At 38.7% G+C, this 22439-nt stretch overlaps 1 protein-coding gene and 1 long non-coding RNA gene across 2 annotated transcripts in view; one reads left to right on the top strand and one right to left on the bottom strand.

Moving 5' to 3' along the window:
* Window positions 1-1436: 1436 nt before the first annotated feature.
* Window positions 1437-22439, top strand: part of smc5 (structural maintenance of chromosomes 5) — a 49878-nt gene continuing 28875 nt past the window's right edge. Inside the window, exons 1-10 of the mRNA XM_057826964.1 lie at window positions 1437-1807; window positions 11343-11484; window positions 11618-11670; window positions 12640-12802; window positions 15264-15398; window positions 15532-15672; window positions 17000-17161; window positions 18899-18970; window positions 21558-21813; window positions 21877-22031. Coding sequence (XP_057682947.1) covers window positions 1659-1807; window positions 11343-11484; window positions 11618-11670; window positions 12640-12802; window positions 15264-15398; window positions 15532-15672; window positions 17000-17161; window positions 18899-18970; window positions 21558-21813; window positions 21877-22031 — 1428 coding nt within the window. The 5' untranslated portion in view covers window positions 1437-1658. The remainder of the gene's footprint in view (window positions 1808-11342; window positions 11485-11617; window positions 11671-12639; window positions 12803-15263; window positions 15399-15531; window positions 15673-16999; window positions 17162-18898; window positions 18971-21557; window positions 21814-21876; window positions 22032-22439) is intronic.
* Window positions 5360-5737, bottom strand: LOC130909986 (uncharacterized). The gene is made up of 3 exons (XR_009061815.1): window positions 5689-5737; window positions 5516-5604; window positions 5360-5433 (listed from the first exon to the last, which is right to left on the bottom strand). It is a non-coding gene; the product is annotated as an uncharacterized LOC130909986 (long non-coding RNA).

The following is a 22439-nucleotide window of genomic DNA, read 5'->3' as shown; positions in this document are numbered from 1 at the left end:
CGGTCTCGCACTCTTCTGACTAATGATCGCCTCTCTCCCAGACCGATTGTATACCTTGCACAATTCACATTGGACAAAGTGTTACATGCACTGCTGCAATACAACTGAAGTGCAATATAACTGGATAGTAGCGATAAAATTGAAGACAGGGAAGTGACAGCTGCACTACTGGAAGCTGGCCTTGTCAGCCGTGGAGAATTGGCGGCGGTGATGTTCGACGACCTGAAAGATGAGCTGCCGCTCGTCTTCGTCCTTCGTCAGGTACTGGTTGAAGTCGGTCGCCAGCTTCACCGCTCGCTCGGCAACATCATTCACCGACTTCAGCTCGGACGCGACAACTGGAACTTCTCGCAGATCCGCGACTGTGGCTGGGAGAGGCAGCTTCAGGCAGTGGAACAGGTCCTGCGACCTCCGGGTGATGAAGTCTCCCAGGTAAGCCCTCTTGAGTAAGGGTCCTCCTTCCTTCCAGCTGCCGCAGTTCCTTCCCTTTCTCCTGAGCCTCGTAGAGGTGGTGCAGCATCTTGGCCTTCTCCTCTTCCTCGGTCTTCGTTGAAAACATCGCCAGGGGGGCCAAGTCCTCGCTCAAGTACCAGATTTGCCCACGGAACTTCTTTAGAGCAGTTCAAGAAAGCATAAATTGCTACAAACAAGCAGTGCAGATGATCCTCCTGCTATGTTGCACAATGGTTAACAGCTTCAACACCCACCGGAGGACACGGGGGGGGGGGGGGCAAAGGGGCCATGGCCCCCCTTTAGTGCCAGTTTAAAAAAAAAAATCGCTTGAAAGTGCGATTTTCTCGAAGTAAAGTCACATTCTATCAGAAAAAGACTTTTTTTTTTTTTTTTTTCAAAATCGGTGATAGCTTTTCTGGATCGGCCACTGTCAAAACCAGGTCAAGGCAACACCGCATACGTTCTATGCATGTGAGTGCAAATGGACAGTTGAAAACAGATCAGGATGACGCCCCTACATGGCTGGCCCCTGTATACGGCATAGCAGACATTACATGTGCTCTGAGGGAACCCTAAATATTAAGCGATCATTGTGAATTTTTTCTCACAGTACTTTGGGAAGAAGTGGAATGCATTGAGAGGGTGTGCGAGATTAGTTTCCTGGATTTACTTTTTTGGGACACCCTAATATATATGATGTCTATATATATATATATATATATATATATATATATATATATATATATATATATATATATATATATATATATATATATATGTGTGTGTATGTATGTATGTATGTATATGTATATACATACACATACATACATACACATATATATGCTTTATATATGCTTTATTTAAAAGGAATAAATACTGTATGCTATATCTCCAGGTGCCCTGCGGCTGGCTGGCAACCAGTTTAGGGTGTACCCTGCCTCTTGCTCGTTGTTAGCTTAGATAGGCTCCAGCACCCCCGGGACCCTTGTGAGAATAAGCGGTTCAGAAGATGACTAAATGAATAGTGTATGCCAGTTTTTTTAACTTCCATGTGTAGCAGAAATACAGTATCCTGTTCACACTCCACTCAGAGGAGGCGGTAATGCGCCTCAACATCAATTGCTGACTACTAATAAGAATCAAGCGAAGAAGAACAAGCGCTTAGATCAAAACATTGTCACGGCTCACCTCGCTCTGCAGTCGTTATGGCACTTGTACCCAAAAGAATTCGGAAGAATCATGCTGACCAAAGCTCACCTGCTAGCGTGTCCACGTCCTGCCAGCCAAGTGAAGCCGGGAAAGACGGTGTTTTTGTGGAGGGTGCCATACTTCGCATCACAATGAAAAACTTCCTGTAAGTTTCTCGTTATGAATTGTACACTTAAACTCATTCTGCCTTGATGTGCATGTAGTGTTGTAAATATGTAAAGTATCAGATGTCTGTGGAAAATTGCATGTGAACGCCCCCTCAAGTCGTATTTTCACCTGGTATTGTACTATGATGTCCGTGTTTCCCTGATGGGTGGACCTTTTACTTTTCAAAATGGCGGCGCGCGAACAAGAAATTGTAAATGTTAAGAAACAAGTTATTAAAAAAAAAAAAATATCGTCAATTTACACGTTTTTTGGACGCCAGCACATCAACATGAACACACACACTATTTTCTCCGTTGTTCTAAAAATAAACTAGTTCAAGGTTGTTTTCTCTCCCTCACAAACTGAAACTGTAGCAAAAATCATGGCAATGTTGCCACCTTATCTAACCCTCAGCATGATCAAGATGCACTATCCAAAATAAACCATCAAAATGTGGCCTCAAGACTAATTTTGAGTCCAAGACCACTGTTCTGCCAAAATGTCCTACAACGGTGAAACATCTACAAGTGTTCTGGAATTCCTTCGTACTCTGAGAGCGAATTTGACAGCTTACTATGTTTTTTTTTTTTTTTTTTTTTTTTTTTTTTTTTTTTTTTTTTTTGGAGATGCATATAAGAAGGATATACTTTAACCCTGGAGAACCCAAGAACCATTTTCTTCTTAGGAAAATTATGAATTATACATTAAATTACTGCTATAAGTTCACTGAACACCAAAATATATGTTTTAAGTGTTTAATATCTTAAGAAAAATACTTACACGTAAATGCTAGCAGTGCAACGGTTTGCGGTTCAAAGCCGAACCGTACGGTTCGCCCTGTACGGTCCGCCCTGTACGGTCCGCCCTGTACGGTCCAATACGCATTTATGATCCGCGCCTTTTCGATTTTGCAATTAATTTATTCCGAACGCTTGTGGAATGAATTGGTCGAGCTCTGTGTGCCTGTGTGTGACGTGAAGCACAGCTGCGGAGAAATTCCCGCTCCGCGAGTAAATGTCCAATCGCTATCAAGCAGCTGTGTAATAGAAGCACAGAAACGGCCTCTCTCGCTTACGAGCGAAATGAAAGTGAAACAAGAAAGAAAACAAAACACTATGACAAGCGGAGGAGTGGTGAGGAAGCACCGGCCTCTTTCAAATCTGCGATGTGGCAACATTTCGGTTTCCCCGTGGATCACAATGCGGAGGGAGAGAAAATATTGGAAAAAAAAAAAAAAAACACTTTTCAAACATTGCAGCGCTTGTTCCCTATGCTAATGGCAACACTTATAACATGACTCCGGCACCTCAGGCGGCCGACATCACCCGCAGATATCACTTTCTCAGAGCAGGACTACCCCGAAGAGGACACCAGGGAAAACACACGGCGGGCTTCGTTAATTTATTTGCAACGCTTGACACGCGTTACATTGTTCCCTCGCGGATATATTTCTCCAACAACGTAATCCCCGACATTTATGAAATGGCACGCAAAACCATCGAAGATGATTTCGCTAAAGCACATAATTTTGCCCTGACCACTGATAGTTGGACGTCCCATGCTACAGAGTGCTACTACCTAACTGTGACGGTCCACTATAATTCATACCTGTCAAGTTGTACGGTCTTGGCGTAATTTGTACAAGTGAGCACTGATTTTTAAATGTGTACGTTTTTCGTGCATTACGTTTTTTCCCCTCTGTTCGGATTTTGTCACCCTTTTCGGCAACGAGACAATGTGCGTTAATACATTGGTTGAATGACGCCAGAAAAGTCAGAGACACGGAGAGGGAAGAGTGTTTGTTGTGACGCTGTAGCAAACGCGATGCTAGGCTAGGTGGCTCCAATATTTTCTGACTGTAGCCGACAGCCTACAATCCACGCCTAGATATCTCATGCATATAGAACTACATATGAAATGATAGACTCGGTAGCGTTAGTAAACAGCCGCCATTTTAGAGCAGTAAACTTCTCAGAAAGGCTCTGTTGAAGTAAACTTTCCTAGCAAACCTAAGTAACTTTTTATCTAAAATACTCCTAAATTGGCAAAATCTTGACTTCAGTCTATCTTTAAAGGATGAAACAGTTTTAAAATTTTCACATGTCGAAAGTAGACAGAAGGGAACTAATGCAAAAACGGGAGCAATTTTATCTACTTTAATGGTTGATTCACAACATTAAATGACCTCCAAACATAGCAAAGGTTACTATGTTTTTGTTTTTTTTTTTTGTTTTTTTTTTTTAAATGGGAAAAAAACATGAAAGGTAACACCAGTTACTTTGCCAAGTAACTTTTTTACTACTGTATGTGTATTTCAGTAGTTAGTCACTACACTAGCCAAAGAGCTAAGAGGCATTTTAACAGTCGAAAATGTTTACTTTTTAAGTATTTATTTCACTTTCTTAAAAGCAAAATAAAGGCAGTTTTTTATTTTAAAAAAAAAAAAACAAAAAAAAAACAAAACCGAACCGAAACCGTGATCCCAAAACCGAGGTTCAAACCCAACCGTGGGCTAACTGAACCGTTGCACCCCTAGTAAATGCAAACAGGCAGGACGTTCTGGCAGTTGATCTTGCCCATTTAGAGTACACGATGGATATAAGCAGGGTAAAGTAATGGCTAACAGGTAAATCAAATTGAGTGGTTGCAAAACCTTTTCTAAAATTAATATTTTTACGTATGTTGTAAAGAAAAATAAAGACGACAAAAATGTTAGGAAGGATTGATAAAGTGCGGACAATGATCAGTAACTAAATCCATGATGCAGATCCAAATCTTGGTTTGAGAGAAGATGGAAGACAATCTTTCAGTCAGACAGTCAGAAACGGTCATTGTTGTTTTGTTCACAACTATTTCCATTTATTTTATCACAGCAATAATGACTGTTGTTCTGGCCATCTTGGGGGAAATATTGGGCACATTGAAAATGGGCCCACCTGTTACACCTATTACACTGCACCTAGAAATGCAACAATAAGAACAAATTAAAACACATTTAACAGCTAAACAAAAACACGATATTTTAAGTATTATACATAAGATTATGTTTGCTATTTCAATCACGTTGGACTCTCCATCACTTTCAGTCATGGAGCACAACACACAATAGTCTTCTGTGTTGCTTACAAAAACATAACGGGCATTTGGCTAAGGTGTGTAATTACTTGATTATAAGAGCCTTTTTTTTTTTTTCAATGCCAATATTTTGTGCGCCCCCTGGCAAGGAGGTTCTGCTTTGCCTTTTGGGGCTATGCATGGCGAACTGTAAAAGCTCTATATTTACCCTGATGATCTAGCAGGGTACAGGCTGTCTGCTCTCAAGCCTGCTCAGCAGCTTCGCCTGTGGTTAGCAGCTCCTTGAGCTCACCAAAGAAGATGTAGTTTTTGGCAAACTGTAATGCAGTACATGGTTTTGTCTACATATTATTCGGAGATTCACCAAATTTTCAAATGATAGAAAAACAATCAGTTTAGTTCTTCAGAACTTTTCAAACAAATAATAAGGATCAAATAATACCTCAAGCACCAAAACTCCACAACTACTGGAGTCCTGCTGTTTATGATGTTCCAGGGTCTTTATTTGCTGTGACTCCTCTGACCTTTCCGTCTTCTTTTAGAAAGTTTCTGGTTAAAACAAAACAGGAACCAGTTTACAATCAAGCCAGAATATTACTCTGTAAATCATGACTTAAGCCTACAAAAGTACCTCCAGTTGCGAAGAATTTGCCGCTTATAATAGTCCTCATTTCCAATGGGATCTTTCAGGATCAGCGTCCTCATTGGGATTTTGATTATCTTGACAATGTAATTTAAATTTAATTAAACTAAGCATTACATTTGAAGCAGTTTGTGTAAACTAAATTCAGGGTGAACACTTACTACAAGAATCCAGTGTACGGAGATGTTCACAGGGCACAACCAAACGTCTTCAACTGCAAATTTGATCTGTAGGATGTTTCACACAAGGTTATAATGACAGAAATATACTTCACATCCAAAGAAATTCAGAACCTTGCAGAGATGTCGAAACCTCCCCAAAACAATGCCGTTGAAACAACTGTAGACAAGTGATGAACCGATTTCTGTTAAAGCCAAAAACAAATATAATTGATTATATATTCAGTACGTATAAAATAGTTCCATCTATAATAATAACTTTTCTACTTGCATACCTGCAATGCCTCATTGTGGAGCTCAAGGCATCCATGACCTAAATTGTGAGCAAAGGAATGTTAATGCATCATACTGCACAAGCATTGTTGTGATCAACTTAATAAAACAATGTTGCCAGCCATTCTGTTCCATGAAGCCTTCTGAATGATGAACCGTACAGTTTGAATGGACCAACAACTGCCTCAACACGGCCATTATCAATTGATGTCCAGAGCCTGTGTACTAAAAGTTATTGAGTTAGTTTAGTCAATAATACTAGTTCAAAAAGGTGAACTCAAGGCCAACGGGCCAGTACAGAACTCAAGGCTAACTGGCCAAAGCGGAACATGTCATGAACCTTTAGGGTTGTAAGGTTTTCAACATTCCATATAATATTTTATGGACCCCCAATAGCCTTTCGTCCTACAAACCCTTAAAGGTTAAACATAGACCAATTTTTACATTCACAGCAATGCAACTCATGCAACAGTTAACCCAGTATGGCCAATCTGGCAACATGACTGAACAGTCAAGAACAAAATGTTTTTATAAAGGTCACCTTTGTCTTGGGTGCGGTGTTTTGGAAAAGTAGAAGGATCAGATGGGGACTTTAACGGGGAGTGTACCTCTCTAAGGAGCACTTTTGGGGGCAAACTGAATAACTGACGCTCTGGATATGCACAAAAGCGGCTCATCTTTAACTGGGCGTTTACATCAGGTCTTCTGTAATGCTTATGGATGATATTGTACTGGGTCTTCAGTAACTGTCCGTTAACATTCTGCAATGTTACGCCAGATATGTTTATAATAGTATAGGGAGCAATAAAATCTTCCAAATGCTTTTGCATATTTAGCAGAAGGACCTCATCACTAGCTTTGTACATCACATTTTTGTACTTCTTATGGACCCTTTTGGCGTATGCTTCCACCTGATTATCCAGATTTTTTTTTTTTAATTATTGATTTTTTTGTTCGGCAGACTTCTTCACTTCCTGTTGAGCAAGTTTTTTGGACTCTCTTAACTCACCGTAAAAACATACCTCGGGGAGTATGATGGTAGAAATCTATAATTTAACAATCACAAAATGATAATTATCTGTAACTTTCATCTCTGTCACAATAAAGAACAAAAGCAACAAACCCTAATTTACATGTGTAGCCTTAAAAAAAAAAAAAAAAAAACACTCAAGACCCGTAAGCATGACATTTTTTCTACATTTGTGTATAATTGGTGTGTGAAAACTGGTGAAACAGTACTAATAAACAACTACTATAAGATTTCCAATTTCTTATGCTAACCTAAAAACATATAATACTCTGAAAATTACTGCACTTTAATTCCATTGCAGTGACGGGACAGAAAGGACTCAAAATACTAGCTGGCAATTCAGCAGGAACCTCAAATCCCAGTCATATTTCTCCTCATTTACCAATTTTCTGAAGGCTCTAAAAGCACACATTGTGAAGTTCAAAAAACATCAAATTGCGAAAGCCACGGAGATTTTAGATGTAAAATGATAAGCATACCTTTTTACATTTTCGTTGGTATTTTCATCAAGTCCATTGGTCTGAGGATGATCCGCTGCTGTGACTACATTAAAAAAACATTCCCAACATTTTATGCATGTGCAGTGCAGTTCCAAAAGTAATGCTTTAAAAATAGCGTTATTCTTAGTCTAAAAATACACCACATGATGCAGTTGATGGAAAAAAAAAATTCAAGCAAAGGGTATTAACATTTAATGCTGGGAAGTTCCTTAAAATCACTGAAGCAGATCATAAAATCATTGCTAAAGATGAGCATTTTCTGATTAGTAGACTTACCTCATTAACAAACTCTCTGCCATGGTCCGACATTTATTGCTGGGCACCAAATATGTCTATATATAATTTTACAGATATTAAGCCAAACATCAGCAGTAGATTTGGTCACTAATGGGCATGCCCATTTCTCAACCTATTTTGAGAAATAATCCGTTGCTGTCAGGATATACTGGAATCTGCTTTCAGTTTTCGGAAGCAGTCCAGTCAAATCAATGCCAATTAGCTCCCAGACACCTGAAACCTCATAAGAGATTTTTTTTGTTTTTAAATTCTTCATGTAATTTTTGGAAATGTTTTTCATTGCCAGTCTTGTTTAAGACTATTAAAAGTCACCTTAATACATTGCAGTGGCTGTGCAACAGTTAAAGGTTTGCAAACTTTTTGGCACTTACTGGCCTTGTCTTAAAGACAATATTATTAGTGTTGGCAACATAATGTATCATAACTTTTTAACTTTGTATATGGATGACTACAGTCACTACACAGCATCATGAAACCTGGGTTTAGATTAAGAAGTTTAAGATTAGATTTAAGATTAAATAGAACTGTTTTAATCCCTTTGGGAAACTTCCCCAGTGAAATTAGGATTCCAGTAGTATTTTGAAAAGCAGATAAGAAAAAAATATGCACAGAGACAGAAATACAAACACAAAATTTATATGTCGAATGATTGTAAATACAATAAATAAAGTACTGCAGTAAAACCTGTGTACAGTAATACATACCCGTTTATCAATGTCCACGGACATGCCATACCAGTAATAAGTGGAATTTATGGCACTCAGGGTTTTACGGGTGCCAGTGTGGCCTCCGATAGGAGAAGAGTGAAACTTCAAAGAGCCCCCTGGTCTCCGCTCGACTTTTAATTGCTCACATTGACCCAAAGAAGAGCTCACCATCTACATTGGAAAAACGTTTCAAGAGTATAATTTTAAATTACTAATGCACTAAACTACACAACTACACTGATTACAAAGGAAATACTTAGCCTTCAGATGAAATTTTGAGGCATACCTCCTTAGATTTTGTTTTTGGTTTCTGTCATACCCTGTATGATCCAGTAAAAAGCACGTTGTGGACTTCATTCCACTTCTTCTCCTCAACTACAAAGACATTTGTAAACTATTTTTTCTGGTCCAGTTAACATTAAAAGGAAAAGAAGGGAACACAAACATATGCATATTCAGCCAGGCCATATCTGTGCAACGTTGTAAAAGTACTAGCTTCATAAGCATCATTAACTTTGTCTTCTTCCAGCAAGACTGATACTCAGAATTATTACAAACATAGCTTATACCACCAATATCAAATGAGGGTGGTATAACGTGGTCAATAAACACGATGCTTTGACACTACCACACGAAAACACACAATACTTAAAAGCTACGACTAGAAAATACCCCCAAAAGTATTTTTGAATCAATGAAAAAGTCAAATAAGACTCGATATATCATGCGAAAATATTCAGTACTAACCGCTTTTAATTGATGTTTTGCCAAAACGAAGTGTCAACTAGAGCTGTCCCGACTAGTCAACGTTGTCGACGTCATTGATGACGTAAATGCGTCGACGGGCAAAACATACCGTCGACGGGTAATAACGGGTTAAAAAAAAAAAATTACTTGCGGATAAAGTTTAGAATGGCGGGCGCTCGCGATTCAAGCGGTTGTTACAAACACCCCTAAGGGGACCGCTGTTATTTCAATGTGACCGGCATTGTCAGATTGAGCAAAGAGGAAGAAAGTGGGCGAGCGAGAGAGAGGGAGTGAGATCGGTGATTTGGGAAAGTGCGCAGGTAGCGTAGAGTTCAGTGACTGCAGCCCCTACGTTTTTGTTTTGGTCAATAAAAGTATCTATAAAGAGCCATCCAACGCCTCTCGGTGTTTTTATGCACACCGCCGCCTTCCTGAGGAGGAAATTGGCCGAACCGATGACAACGAGCCAAGTGAATCGCCGGTTCACTCCTCATTACGGCGAGGAGTTGAAAACACCGCCAATTACCAAAAAGGGCAGAATTGGTGACACGTGAAAGTGGCATAAAGCCAAAAAAGCGGACCAGAATAGCCAGAGCCTGGAATAATTTCAAGAAAAATATGGAGGGTGCCACTGTGTACTCTTTGCTAAGATGAGCTCGCATACCACGGTACCACGTCTGCTATGAACGAACACTTGAAGCGCCGTCACCCAAGTATAATTTTCGAAGACAACAAGAAACAACAAGCTAGCGGATTTTAAGTCAATACAACTTTCTAACGATTTTTTAAAATGGAAGTTACCTTTATGTGCGTCGTATCAACGTGCATTTTTATTTAATAAAATAATTTATATATTATATATAATTATATAATATATTTTTAAAATTATTATTAAATTAGGATCATGGATGCTCCCACTTGGGGAAAATATATACATACATCCTTTGTATAAATAATATAATAAAAATATATATGGAAACAGCACTGGCCTGCTTACTGTAATCCATGACTGCACTAATGGTAGTTACTTTATATTATAAAGTATCATTGTGTATATATACATATAGTAGTATACTATAAAATTAACCTATATATTTAATTTTGTTACTGTGAGTATGTGTGCCTCTCATTCAAAATAGTTGTGGTAATATTTCAGTGTGCCCTCTACTTTATCTGTTTTCAGGTTAAAACAAAGAAAAGTTGAACAGTTTTTCCCCTCCTCCCAAAATGCAGAATGCACACCAGAAAAAGCATCTGAACTCACACAAAGTATTCTGAAAATGGTTGTCCGGGACATTGCAATTCATTTTAACATTTAGAACAATATAGACAATGACATACCACAAAAAGAGAAAGAATTGTTTTGACTCCTGTTAAAGAGGTGAAGTCTCAGCGTTTCCGTTTACATTTTTTTTGCACTAGTTAAACCAGCATCATTTGACCTCATTGTTTGTGATTTATTATTGATTTATTGTTATTATTATTATTTATTATATTGATTTATGTTATTTATTTATACGTTAATAAAGAATTTAGGTGTTACAAAATGTTTTTTGTGAATTAATAAGCTTCAACAAAAATTTCATCATTAAAGTAGTAAAAAAAAAAAAAAAAAAAATTTTAGATTAGTCGACTAATCGTAAAAATAGTCGGCTGACTAATCGGGAGGAAATTAGTCGTTTGGGACAGCCCTAGTGTCAACGCCGTTAATGTAGAACAAAAAGTAGCCTAATTCCTGGGAAAATGAGTCAACGGTTTGCACATGTGTATGCATGCGCACTGTGTGGATGTAGCAAGTCTCACCGCGTAGGAAGGAATTGTAGAACACCGGTCTTGTCTGACAACACTACTAATGTGACACAGCACAGTAGTGTGTGATATGAAAAAAAAAAACGTTGTTCTGCAGTCCATTTTATATCATGATATAGTGGTAAAGTGCCTCGATACATGTGTTTTTTTGGGGGGGGGGGTTGAAAAATTGTGTATGATCATGATAGCCCCCCACCACCACACTTGATTTTGGAATCGTTTTGAATTGATTTTGAATTGAAATAACAACTGCTGTGTTTTTTGCCCTCAAAGGACTTATGACTATACCACGGTTCACCCCGGACCAAACCTAAACATGGTTATTGGAGCAAACGGAACTGGCAAATCCAGCATTGTTTGTGCCATCTGTCTGAGTCTGGCAGGCAAGACCACCCTCTTGGATAGAGGCGACAAGGTCAAAAGTCACGGCTGCTATTTGTATCGTTCAAAATGAACAAACGATGACATGACACTTCAAATACACTATTTTCTTCAAATCATTGTGGAAGTCATGCCAGTGTCAAAACGTTTTTTTTTTTGTGTTGTAGGTTGGAGGCTATGTGAAAAGAGGACATGACAGAGGATTTGTTGAAATTGAACTGTAAGTTGTTAATTTGGCATGCCAGATTGATTATTTTTTTATAGCCGGTATGAATGTTTTACACATATCAATCTGGACAGGATCCAGTCAAGACCTGTTTCATGGGAGGAACTTAAAAAAAAAAATATATGTCTGCTGGTTGGACGATGGCTCTTCTCGCCACACTAGTGAAAACATTGTTTCCTGTCAAAAAAAAAAAAAAAAGATTTTCAGTGATGCTCTTTGCTCTTCTTTTAATGAGTAAATTAGGTATATTTCTACAAAAAGACTGCATTCCGCCATAGAATTCAAGCAGATAGTCGCTTCCTGGTTAAGTCTGCAGGTACCACATCTTACCTGTGTTTGGCTCGCTATCAGGAGGCGACCAATCCACATTAAGCCACAGTAAGACGTATTTGTTCGCGGAAAATCAAAAACATCACATACTGTCAAGAAATCCTTTTCGTCATATTCTTTTAATGAGTAAATTAAGTGTATTTCCAATAAAACTTCAGAATTTAATTATCTACGAAAACTGCTTTGCACTACTACAAACCTGAATATTTATTGCCAGTCTTCCTAGTTTAAGTGAATAGAATGTCTATTGCTATCATGGGCATGCAATGAGTTAATTACTATGTGAAAAAAAATTAGTGTTACTTGGGGCCGTAACCAGTGTGAAATGCTGTTTCTACTCCTTTTAATTTAATTTGTTTTTATTAACTTGGTATTAATTCATAAATTTATTTATAATTATGAAACGATAATATGATAAATTAGTTATTATTTAAAACATTATAATGTCATAATAATAATAATAATAATTGCTTGTATTTTTAATTTTTTTTAAATGAACAAAAATAGCCACTTGCTCTGTAAAGGGTTAAAGATCTTAATCGTCAAGTGTTGAATAATTGTCTACTGTAGTGACTGTTGTCCCTGAAAGGGTTAACGTCTGCCTGATTTCAAATGTTTTTTTTTTTTTTTTAGTTTTAAGAGTGGTGGAAATGTAATAATAAACCGAGAGATCTACGCAGCGAACAACCAGTCAGTGTGGAGGGTGAACGGAAGATCTTGTAATCAGAAAATAGTGGAGGAGGAGGTCAAGGCTTTGCATATTCAAGTCAACAACCTTTGCCAATTCCTGCCCCAGGTATGTGTCAGTCTGTATTCTATGGACAAAAATAACCATCACCCTGCAGTAGGGATGGGAATTGATAGGATTTTTACGATTCCAATTCCATTTTCGATATCGCTTAAAGGGGAACTTTGAAGTAAGGTTGGCCAACCATGTTTTTGAATAATATCAATGGCTAAACAATTATAAGCATATTTTCATTTTTTTTTTTTTTTAATGCAACCCTTCCAGATTCTTTGTTTAACCCATAGCAACGCCCTTGACAATGAAAATGCTTTTCTTCGGAAATCTTCGGAAATTACGTCACACCTAGACGTGCGAGGGAAGTCCACCATAGAACAGTATTGTTTGTTGCTTTGCTTCTCGGTAAGATGCCACAGCGGTGTGTGGCGATGTTTTGTTCTCGCTCAAACGAAAAGTTGTATGAGTGGCCAAAGGATAGCAGGGCACGTAAATGGACATCTTTCGTTCACACGAAGCGAATGAATTTCACGCCATCATCGAGTAGTGTTCTCTGCTGCAAACACTTCGAAGATGCCTGCTTCCTTAACCGGTCTGCTTATGATCAAGGATTTGCCAAAAAGTAAGTGTGATTTTTGGATAGATGACTGATGACTTTGTCAAAGCATAGCTGCCTACTGTTGTGGAATTGAACAGTATAAGCTATGAGAGCCGCTGACAGGTGACAGCTGAAAAATAGCGTGTTGGTTTAGCGTAGCCATTGAGTCAATCTCACAGCGAATCAGCGAGCGCGCAGGTCACGCAATGAATCATGGGAAATGTAGTCTCGGGACAACACTGAAGTGGCGCTTTGTAATCTGTTCGCTTGTGTGAAAAAACTACATTTCCTCACGCCATTAGACGCCAATTCCTGCCAAGAGCTGTGCCGAGCTGTGTTCTAACTTTTCCATAAGAACTGCTCCATGTGTTAATAAAGAGACAAGGTTGTCAGCGCGTCGTGTGTTCGATACAATTGTAAACAAAAATCTCATAACAAGACACTATGCACAATCCGTTTAAGAGACGCTGGAGTGGGAGGCGAGGAGGAGATCGGCGAGAAGCAAAACTTCGCGGTCGAATGTGGCGGCAGTCCGCTATTATTTTGTTTTCTTATTGTTGCCACAATAAAGTGGAGAAAGCAATCGAAGACTCATCTCCTTCTTTCCACCCAACGTTTTTATATTATTATTTTATATGCACGAGAGCTGCCGGATCTGCCAAAATTAACATGAAGTCTGATTATTATTTTTTTTAACAATGTCATCAGATAGACAAAAACATAACATTATGTGCAAATGCCTGCATCTTCAAATCATAAAAATAATAACAGCCTATATCTTACCAATGTTGTAATCTCGATGGGTCTTGTATCCATTCCATGTCAGGTAGTCTAGGTACATTGTTTGCATTCTGATTAGCGTCTGGCTAATACATGTTAGATCCATCATAAAATTCCAAGCTCCTCTTCTTCCTCCAACTCTTCAAAAACTTGGATCTCCTCCCTTGCGCTCGGTCTATCGTTTATATCGCTGTTTGAATCATTGTTTGAAGGGCTTTGTTTGGCGGCCGTATGTATGGAGCTGCCAACGCTGTTCCCGGTGTGACGTATCACTTCCGGGTTCGTCCCCTTTCAGGCTCGAACTTCGGAAACGCGATTATTTTGTCAAATATACAACATATAAATTATTTTTTCATGCTTTATTTGGTTGACAATGTTTAATTACTTGTGACCCTATTTGGCATGTGAAGAAATTAGTTCACACTACAGCTTTAACGATTCGATACTTTATCGATTCTCTTATCAATTCTAATTTGGGGAAAAAGAAGAACTAACATTTTGATTGGCATCTAGTTTGTTGAATCAGAAGTCACAACCTTACAAACTCACAATGAGGTCAAAAGAGGCCCAAAGCCTCGATGTTAACTGTGGCAATATGTAACTGTGGCAAACAGACAAGAATGTGTAACATTTTACTGAAACACTTTTCTAATAGAAATTTTTAAAAAATCCTTTTTAAAAGGACATATTAGATGATAGCACTCAAAAATAATAAAAACATAAATACTGTCAAATACAACGAACAGTGCGTAGTAATTACCTAATAATACTTTTTTTTGGAAAAATCACAATTTTTTAAAGTAGTCTAATGAATAATGATGTGCCCTGTGAAAATCAAAACAAAATCACTCGTTGACGGCTTTCTAGAATATGCTTGGTGAGTGGTCACTTGTTGAATGGTCACGTAGTCTTACTTGCTAAATCAAGCGTGTGTAACATGAGTAAATTACGTGACGTGAATCGTGCTGCATGGAAACTATAAGAGAATCGTTAGATAAACTGCCAAATGATTCCATGGCATTGAAATGCACAGAACCGGTTCTCTATAGGATCCGGTTCTTGATTCCCATCCTTACCCTGCAGAATACTTGTGTCAATATTTTCACTTTCTGTTCATGTGTTTGTTTTTTTTCCTAGGAAAAAGTGGGTCAATTTGCCAAAATGTCCAAAATTGAATTGCTTGAGGCAACTGAGAAATCTGTGGGTCCCCCGGAGATGTTTGAATATCACTGTGATCTCAAAAACGTTCGCATCAAGGAGACAGAAATGGAGGTGAACCCATACACCAAAGCCTCGACTTTGTTCTGCATGGCATTCTGATGAAACCTGAGCAGTCCTAATTTGACTAACCTTGCTTTTTGTATTCTGTATGAGGAATGACAGGGTTTATTGTTCCTTTTTTCAGAACGCGATAAAGGAGAGGACTAGCTACCTGGAGAAAACCAAGCAGATATACGAGACAAATAAAGTTGACGAGAACCATTACTATGAGAAGCAGAAGCATCTGGAAATGATTCAGTTGCTTGAGAAGAAGAAACTCTGGGTGGTAAGTATATGTTGCAAGGGGTGGAAGGATTGCATTAAATTTCCACTGGAAGTTAAGCTTGGGATTTGTATAACATTTTCAGAGGGAGTTATAGAAGTTAATAGGGATGTCCTGATCGCATATATTTGCACCGGTGTCACCTGATTTTGAGGATCTGCCGATACAGAGTCCCAGTCCGATACCGAAAAAAAAGTTGTTAAAAAAAAAAAAAAGTTAAACATGTTACTGTCCCACCGTGCCGCCTTCATAATGTGAATTATTTTTAAAGGAAAATAGAGTAGAAAAATGCTTGTCTTTATTAAATGTTTCATTGAGTGAGTCCACTCAAATCTGTTCACACTGCTAAGAACAGCCTTTAACTTACAAAATGAGTTGCCACAGCACACTACTGCTAGTGTTCAACAAGCTAAACGATGATTGACACATTTGGCCCTTTTGATGGTAGAGCTTCTCTGGCAAGATCAGAGCAATCACCCCTGTCAATCACCGTTAACTTTAAATAATAATAATACATTTTATTTCTAGAGCGCTTTTCAAGATACGCAAAGACGCTTTACAAGAATGATGGGAACACAATAGGTCAACAGGAATAACATAACAATCATAAAATTAGATTAAAAGCAGGATAACAGTAAATAAAAAGTTGAAGAGGTCAGGATAAAACTGAGATAAGGATCGTGGTGGGTAAGAAAGTGTGAACAGGGAAGAGGTTGGTTTTGAGTAAATGTAGAGCTGGGTGTCATCCGCGTAGCAGTGGAAGTGAATGTTATGTTTGCGGAAGATGGAACCAAGGAGGAGACTATAAATAATGAAGAGAAGAGGAGGCTAACTAAATGGCCAACTCCAGGGCACTGCTGACCAAGAGAAGTAGCAGGAGGGACAGTGAGAGGCTGTATGAACACGAAGCAGAAAAACAAATATATTTCTTATGCTAAAAACCCGATCCTTTTCACCCGATTCTGATCGTCTGAAAAATAGTGCGATCGGCCCGATTTCTGATCATGTCATCGGGTCGGGACATCCATAGAAATTAACTGGGAATTGAGGGTAATTTAAAATAAGTACTTCCTAGTTATGCATGAAAGGAACCGTTTTTTTGGTCGAACAATAGGAGTAAAATTAAGCATGCTTTACGAGTAATTATAAAGTTTTAAATGTTCAAATGAAGAGTATTCTTTCATTGAAGAATAATAACATGAATGTTCAGTTCAATATTCTTGCCATAAATCCTCATTGTGTCCCTTCCTGGATTTTAGTATCCTTGTACATGAGAATGTTAAAAAAAAAAAAAAAAAAAATCCAAGCTTTGTATTCCTTTTACTTTTAGGAGTATGAAACCAGCCTCCGGGAGCTTGAAGGTGTGAAGAAAGAACGAAATGAGGTTAAACAGCGGCTAGCCATCCTGAAGAAGAACCAAACACCCATGTTGTCAAAGCGCCAATCAATTGCAATGCAGCTAACGTCCAATGATGCAAAAATCAACACACAGGTGACTCAGTTAACATTCGAAACAAATATTCTACTGCCGTACATTTTGCTCCTCTGGTTATTTTTACGTTTTATATTATCAGCATAACAGATTAAAAGAGAAATAAGATTGTTTCAATGGCGTCTGCTTGTTTTTACCCGAAAAATTAATTCAATGAAAGCATTATGTGTAATGCTTGGCGCCCCGTATCCTCAGCTGTACCCGCTACAAATGCAGGCATTTTGCAGGGTATGTATCATTCACTTTCTCGAAAGCTTAGCTAGAAGGGATAATTCATAACAATAAAAAAGATCTAAGAAATATGGATACCCATGTGTGAAGTGCAGGGCAAATGGCATTTACGTTGGGTAATAGAAAGTACAATTAAAGGCTTCTGTGTCAATGCCAAAAGTTTGTGAGCAAAAATGGAGATTCCACCTAAATTTTAGTTTTAGTAAAGTTTGCTAATACCCTTAAAGTGTTAGCTTGCACCAAGTGACAGCTCGCAACTTGGGAAACTTTTCGGACACTTGTAAGTTGAGGCAATTCTTTACTTTCAGAGGTAACTGCATGAACTAGTAATAGTGTTGTACTTTATAAGAAAAAAATGATATTCATATTACTGTAGATCTGTTATTTTTAGCAGCCCCTTAAACTTGCGTATTTTGGACAAAAATACTTATGATCTCTTCGAAGTGATTTATGCTTCTGCGTTCCGTTGATGGCGGAGCAACGGCGTAGACGCTATACATCGTCCTTGAGCATTCGAAATTCTACGTCAAGGGAATGTGTTGCTCTGTAATTCAATGCCTAGTCACGAGAAGGGTGTGGCTTTGTCTTTGCACGATTTTGGACACCAATGGCAATGGAGATGGAACGCGTGTATTTAGAGATGCAGCTTATCAATATTGAACAACAAATGTTGTTAATACAAATGTTGAAAGGTAGGCATCGCAGAAGACGTTTTATGGAGGTGTTTGAATGTTTGAAATGGCGGTGTTGTTGTGCTGAACCTCAAACAACGTCCTGAGCGAACCGATCACAATCCTCTGACGTTCATGTCACGACGCGTTGACGTGAGCGTAGTCAGGATTTTTTGGAGGCGTACGTCAGGCTGCGACATAGAGTCCAAAGCATGTCTGCATTAACGGCGTTAAAATGACTTCTGACAACTTCAAATAAATGTCAGCATGTTGAACTTTCAGGTGCTGCCTCAGATTATTATGGGGGTGGTGGCAGGGCACGTTACAGTACTGGCCCCTGCTGTCGAACTACACGTACAATAAGCAAATGAAACGCATTGTGAACAATATAACAGAAACTAAGTTACATTTTGGTGTCGTCAGGCAAAAACTGGAAATCCTCTCGTTATGTTAATCATCCAAGACATTTTCGTATCTTGTCAGGTCATCGTCATGAAAAAAAATGCTGGTCAGCGAAATATTTTCATTATCTTTGACGAAAACAACACTGCTATCAATTTGTTTTCTTTTTGCATATAGATTCTTCAAGAAAATATGGTGTGGATGTATTTACATTTTGTAATTGCATATATTAATGAGTTAAATGCACCTATATTTCATTCAGTTCAAGTTGGAAGCTGGAAAAAACACCTAGGCAAGTGTTGGTTTCAGGAAGAATGAAACATACCACAGAAGAGGAAAACAATCCAAAAGCAGAACTTGATTTTATTGCTGTTTGCATTTTCTTTTTTGTAGAAGGCGTGTATCTCATTTTTCAGAATAATTTCCTTTTCAGAGCACTGCCATCAGAGAAACTTCCTTGAAACATAAACAGAAGCAAGATCAGTTGGATAAAAGTAATCAAGAGGTGAGTGACAAATGACAGACCTAGATTTGGAACACACAGCATTCCATAAAAAGAATAATATGTTTTGTGTGTAAAGGCCAGTCCATACATACTCTACATCAGGGCAATTACATTTCAAGTGGGCGCATTCTAGTATATTTAGGCTAAAATTTTATAAATAACAATTCAGTTCCCCCACTCATTTTACAGTAAAAAGCCGTAATACGTTTAATATTCACACACAAAAATATGCTGTTAAATATGTTACTGTTTGATAATAAAGTGTGTTTTCTGCTGGAGTTCACCTTCTGAAGGAAATGAAATTGTCACCGCTACAATATTTACTCATGTATACACTTAATCAGTGGTCACTTTCCTTTGACAACATCTTGTACGAAACTTCGCACAAGTGAGGTAATTTGACTAGTTGGGCATTATGTCGGTAAAAACTTGGTCCAGTTAAGTTTAGCTGTAAAGTTGTAGTTTGAAGGAATTTAGTCCTCCCAGCCCAAACCGCACGGGGAGGCCGGCAACAGAACGGAAATGTGCTCCGCCGCTCGACGCCCCTGAAGAGCCAGGCCAGGAGGAAGCTAAACTCCGCGCGTTCCTGTGTTAACCCTTTGCACACTGACTCCATGTTTCAAAAGCTTGAAGAACACTCGCCAAAAACAGGTTGACAATTTATTCGTCGACAATGGTAAAAAACAAGGCAAAAACAGACGACGGAGGGACAATTCTGGATCCAAAACAAGGCTACATGTTTCCGAGCAGAAGAAAATCTGTCTTATCTCAGTGTCCAGTCTTTTTGAAGTCTTTGCTGACGCGGGTCTTGTCGAAGGCGTTTCTGGGCGTTGCTTTTGGGCCGCCCCTGCTGTGGCCGGTTTTGGGCGGCTTAGGTTCGTGCGCGGATTGGGACGCCCGCTATCAACTTTGCTGTCCGGGCTGGTTGTGCTTGTTTTAGGACAAAGCGCTTTGTCCTTGGAGTTTGCTGGGAGAGCAGATTTGCCAGAGTTGGTGCGTCACTCCTGTGATAAGACGGCATTGTGTATCTCTTCTATTTCCTCCCATTAAACTATGGTGTTCTATTTATTTTATATTAGTAGCGTAGTCCTACCGTAAATATGAAAATGATACTATTTCCTGATTAATTATATTACGTGTGTTAGAGTAGTGCAAACACTTAGACGGTGTCATATGTATGTGTTAGACTATATATGTGTTAGACTAATGCAGACAATTATATGGTGTGTGCGATGACGATATCGTTTCCCCTTCAAGTTCTATGTTCATCATGAAATTTAACTTGAAAGCACAATACAGTTAGTCCCCGGGTTACGAATGAGTTCCGTTCCTACGCTGGTGACATAACCCTAATTTCCACGCAAGTCGGAATGAACCCTTTAAGTACCCCTAATTACCCCCATAATCTCAGAATAACTATCCAAAAACATGTATTTTATTTTATATTAATAAAATAAACAAATGAGATACTGTACTTACCATCAATGCTGATGCCGATGCAATGCTGGTGTTACTGCCCCTTTCAGACATACGCTGAACTCCGGTTAAGTCCTGGGATTTAAACAGGTGACACTCACCGTATTTTTCGGACTATAAGTCGCAGTTTTTTTTCGTAGTTTGGCTGGGGGTGCGACTTATACTCAGGAGTGACTTACATGTGAGATTATTAAAACATTATTGTATCATTTCACATTTTATTTTGGTGTTTTGGAGTGACACTGATGGTTTGGTAAACTTGTTAGCATGTTCTTTATGCTAAAGTTTTCTGAATAACTCTTAATAGCTATGTTACGTTAACATACCGGCCACGTTCCCATTTCGTTGTTCATGCATCATGTAACATTATCATACTGTCCACTTATTCAGCATGTTGTTCTCTATTGTATTTTTATTTTAAATTGCCCTTCAAGATGACATATCAGTTCTATGTGTTGGATTTTTATCAAGTGAATTTCCCCCAAAAATGCAACTTGTACTCCGGTGCGCCTTATGTTTTTTTCCTCTTCGTTGGGCAATTTATGGCTGCTGTGACTTATACTCAGGTGCGACTTATAGTCCGAAAAATACGGTATGTCTGAAAGCAATTTTCCGGGTTGACTAACTCGAGATGAAACTGACATTAACCGGGTTACGTCCAAGTATAATGTCCGGGATTTAACATGGATGCGGCATGTATGAAAGCAGCCGGTTAATTTCCCGGGTCACAGCGTGAAGGCTGATGGCATGAATATAATGGCCGGCCGATCGTCATTTCATCTTTCCTCGCAGTAAGATGAAAATCTGTAAACACACATCACAATTATCACTATGGCAAACTGGAAAGATAGAAAAAATAAACTGAAAACATAAGTAAATTAAATTGGTACTTGTAATCTCTAATTGCTAAGGGCCTTTACGCGAAAAAAATAAAAGAAAAGAAAAAGAAAAAAAACTGGAGACAAAATGGCGGACGAGACTCCGGCATTGTAAAGTCGAAATCATGTAAGTTGAGTACGTCGTAACCCATGGCCTACCTCTATGCTAAATTTTTTAGGAGTACTGTGAAGTTGCATTAAGTATAAACTAAAATGACTGATCCTTTCCACAGATCGAAGACATAAAACATGCCTTCAAAATGAAGCAGACAGAAGAGGAAGATCAGAAGAAGGAAATCGTAAAGATGAAAAAGGAGATCGAAAACCTAAAAGTAGAGCTTGCCAAAATTGAAAACCAACCAGACGTAACACCGAGGATCACTGAGGTCAATGCCGAGTTGAGGCAAATCCTTCAGGAGAGGGGAAAGGTAGAAGAAGAGAAAGCAAACATGTGCAGAGAGAAGGGCAATCTGACTGCTGAGTTAAGAAGTAAGCTTCAACGACACATGCTGTTGAGAGCACCAAATCATTTTCTTTTCTGCTGATTGACAGTGTTGGAGAAAAAGCTCAGTGACATGAATAACATGATGAAGGTTAAAGAGGAGAACCTGCGTAGATGCCACAGTGACACATTTGCAGCTGTGCAGTGGTTGAGGCAGAACAGACACCTATTCGCTGGAAACATCTTTGAGCCTTTGATGCTTGTGGTGGGTCAGACTTCTTAACGTAAAGGAGACATGTTATGAAAGTTTACCATAAATTAACTTTTATCCCCAAGTAGGATTGGACAATATTGACTGAAAATCAATGCTCTCAGTGTGATACTGTATGTCTACACTCAGACACACGCACATCCCAAAAAATGCTCAATAAATACACCATCGATAAGATTTTGCTAGCCTGACATACCTTCAGGGCAGACGGAGTTGATTCCACTTACGTTTTTCTATGCTGAAGTTAAACTTTTTAGTCGCTTTAGGGGAAAATTATCGCCAAAGAAGTCAGTCACCAAGTTGTCAACACTGAATCTGCTTTTGTAAACAAGCTTCTCCGTGTAAAGACGTTGTGGTGGTACAAGTAATAAAAGTTCAAAAAGCAAGTGCTAAGAATCCACC

Source organism: Corythoichthys intestinalis, chromosome 2 (assembly GCF_030265065.1).
Source record: "Corythoichthys intestinalis isolate RoL2023-P3 chromosome 2, ASM3026506v1, whole genome shotgun sequence".
Taxonomy (NCBI): domain Eukaryota; kingdom Metazoa; phylum Chordata; class Actinopteri; order Syngnathiformes; family Syngnathidae; genus Corythoichthys; species Corythoichthys intestinalis.
The sequence above is the reverse complement of the archived record's forward strand: the minus strand, read 5'-3'. Positions and strand labels throughout refer to the sequence as shown.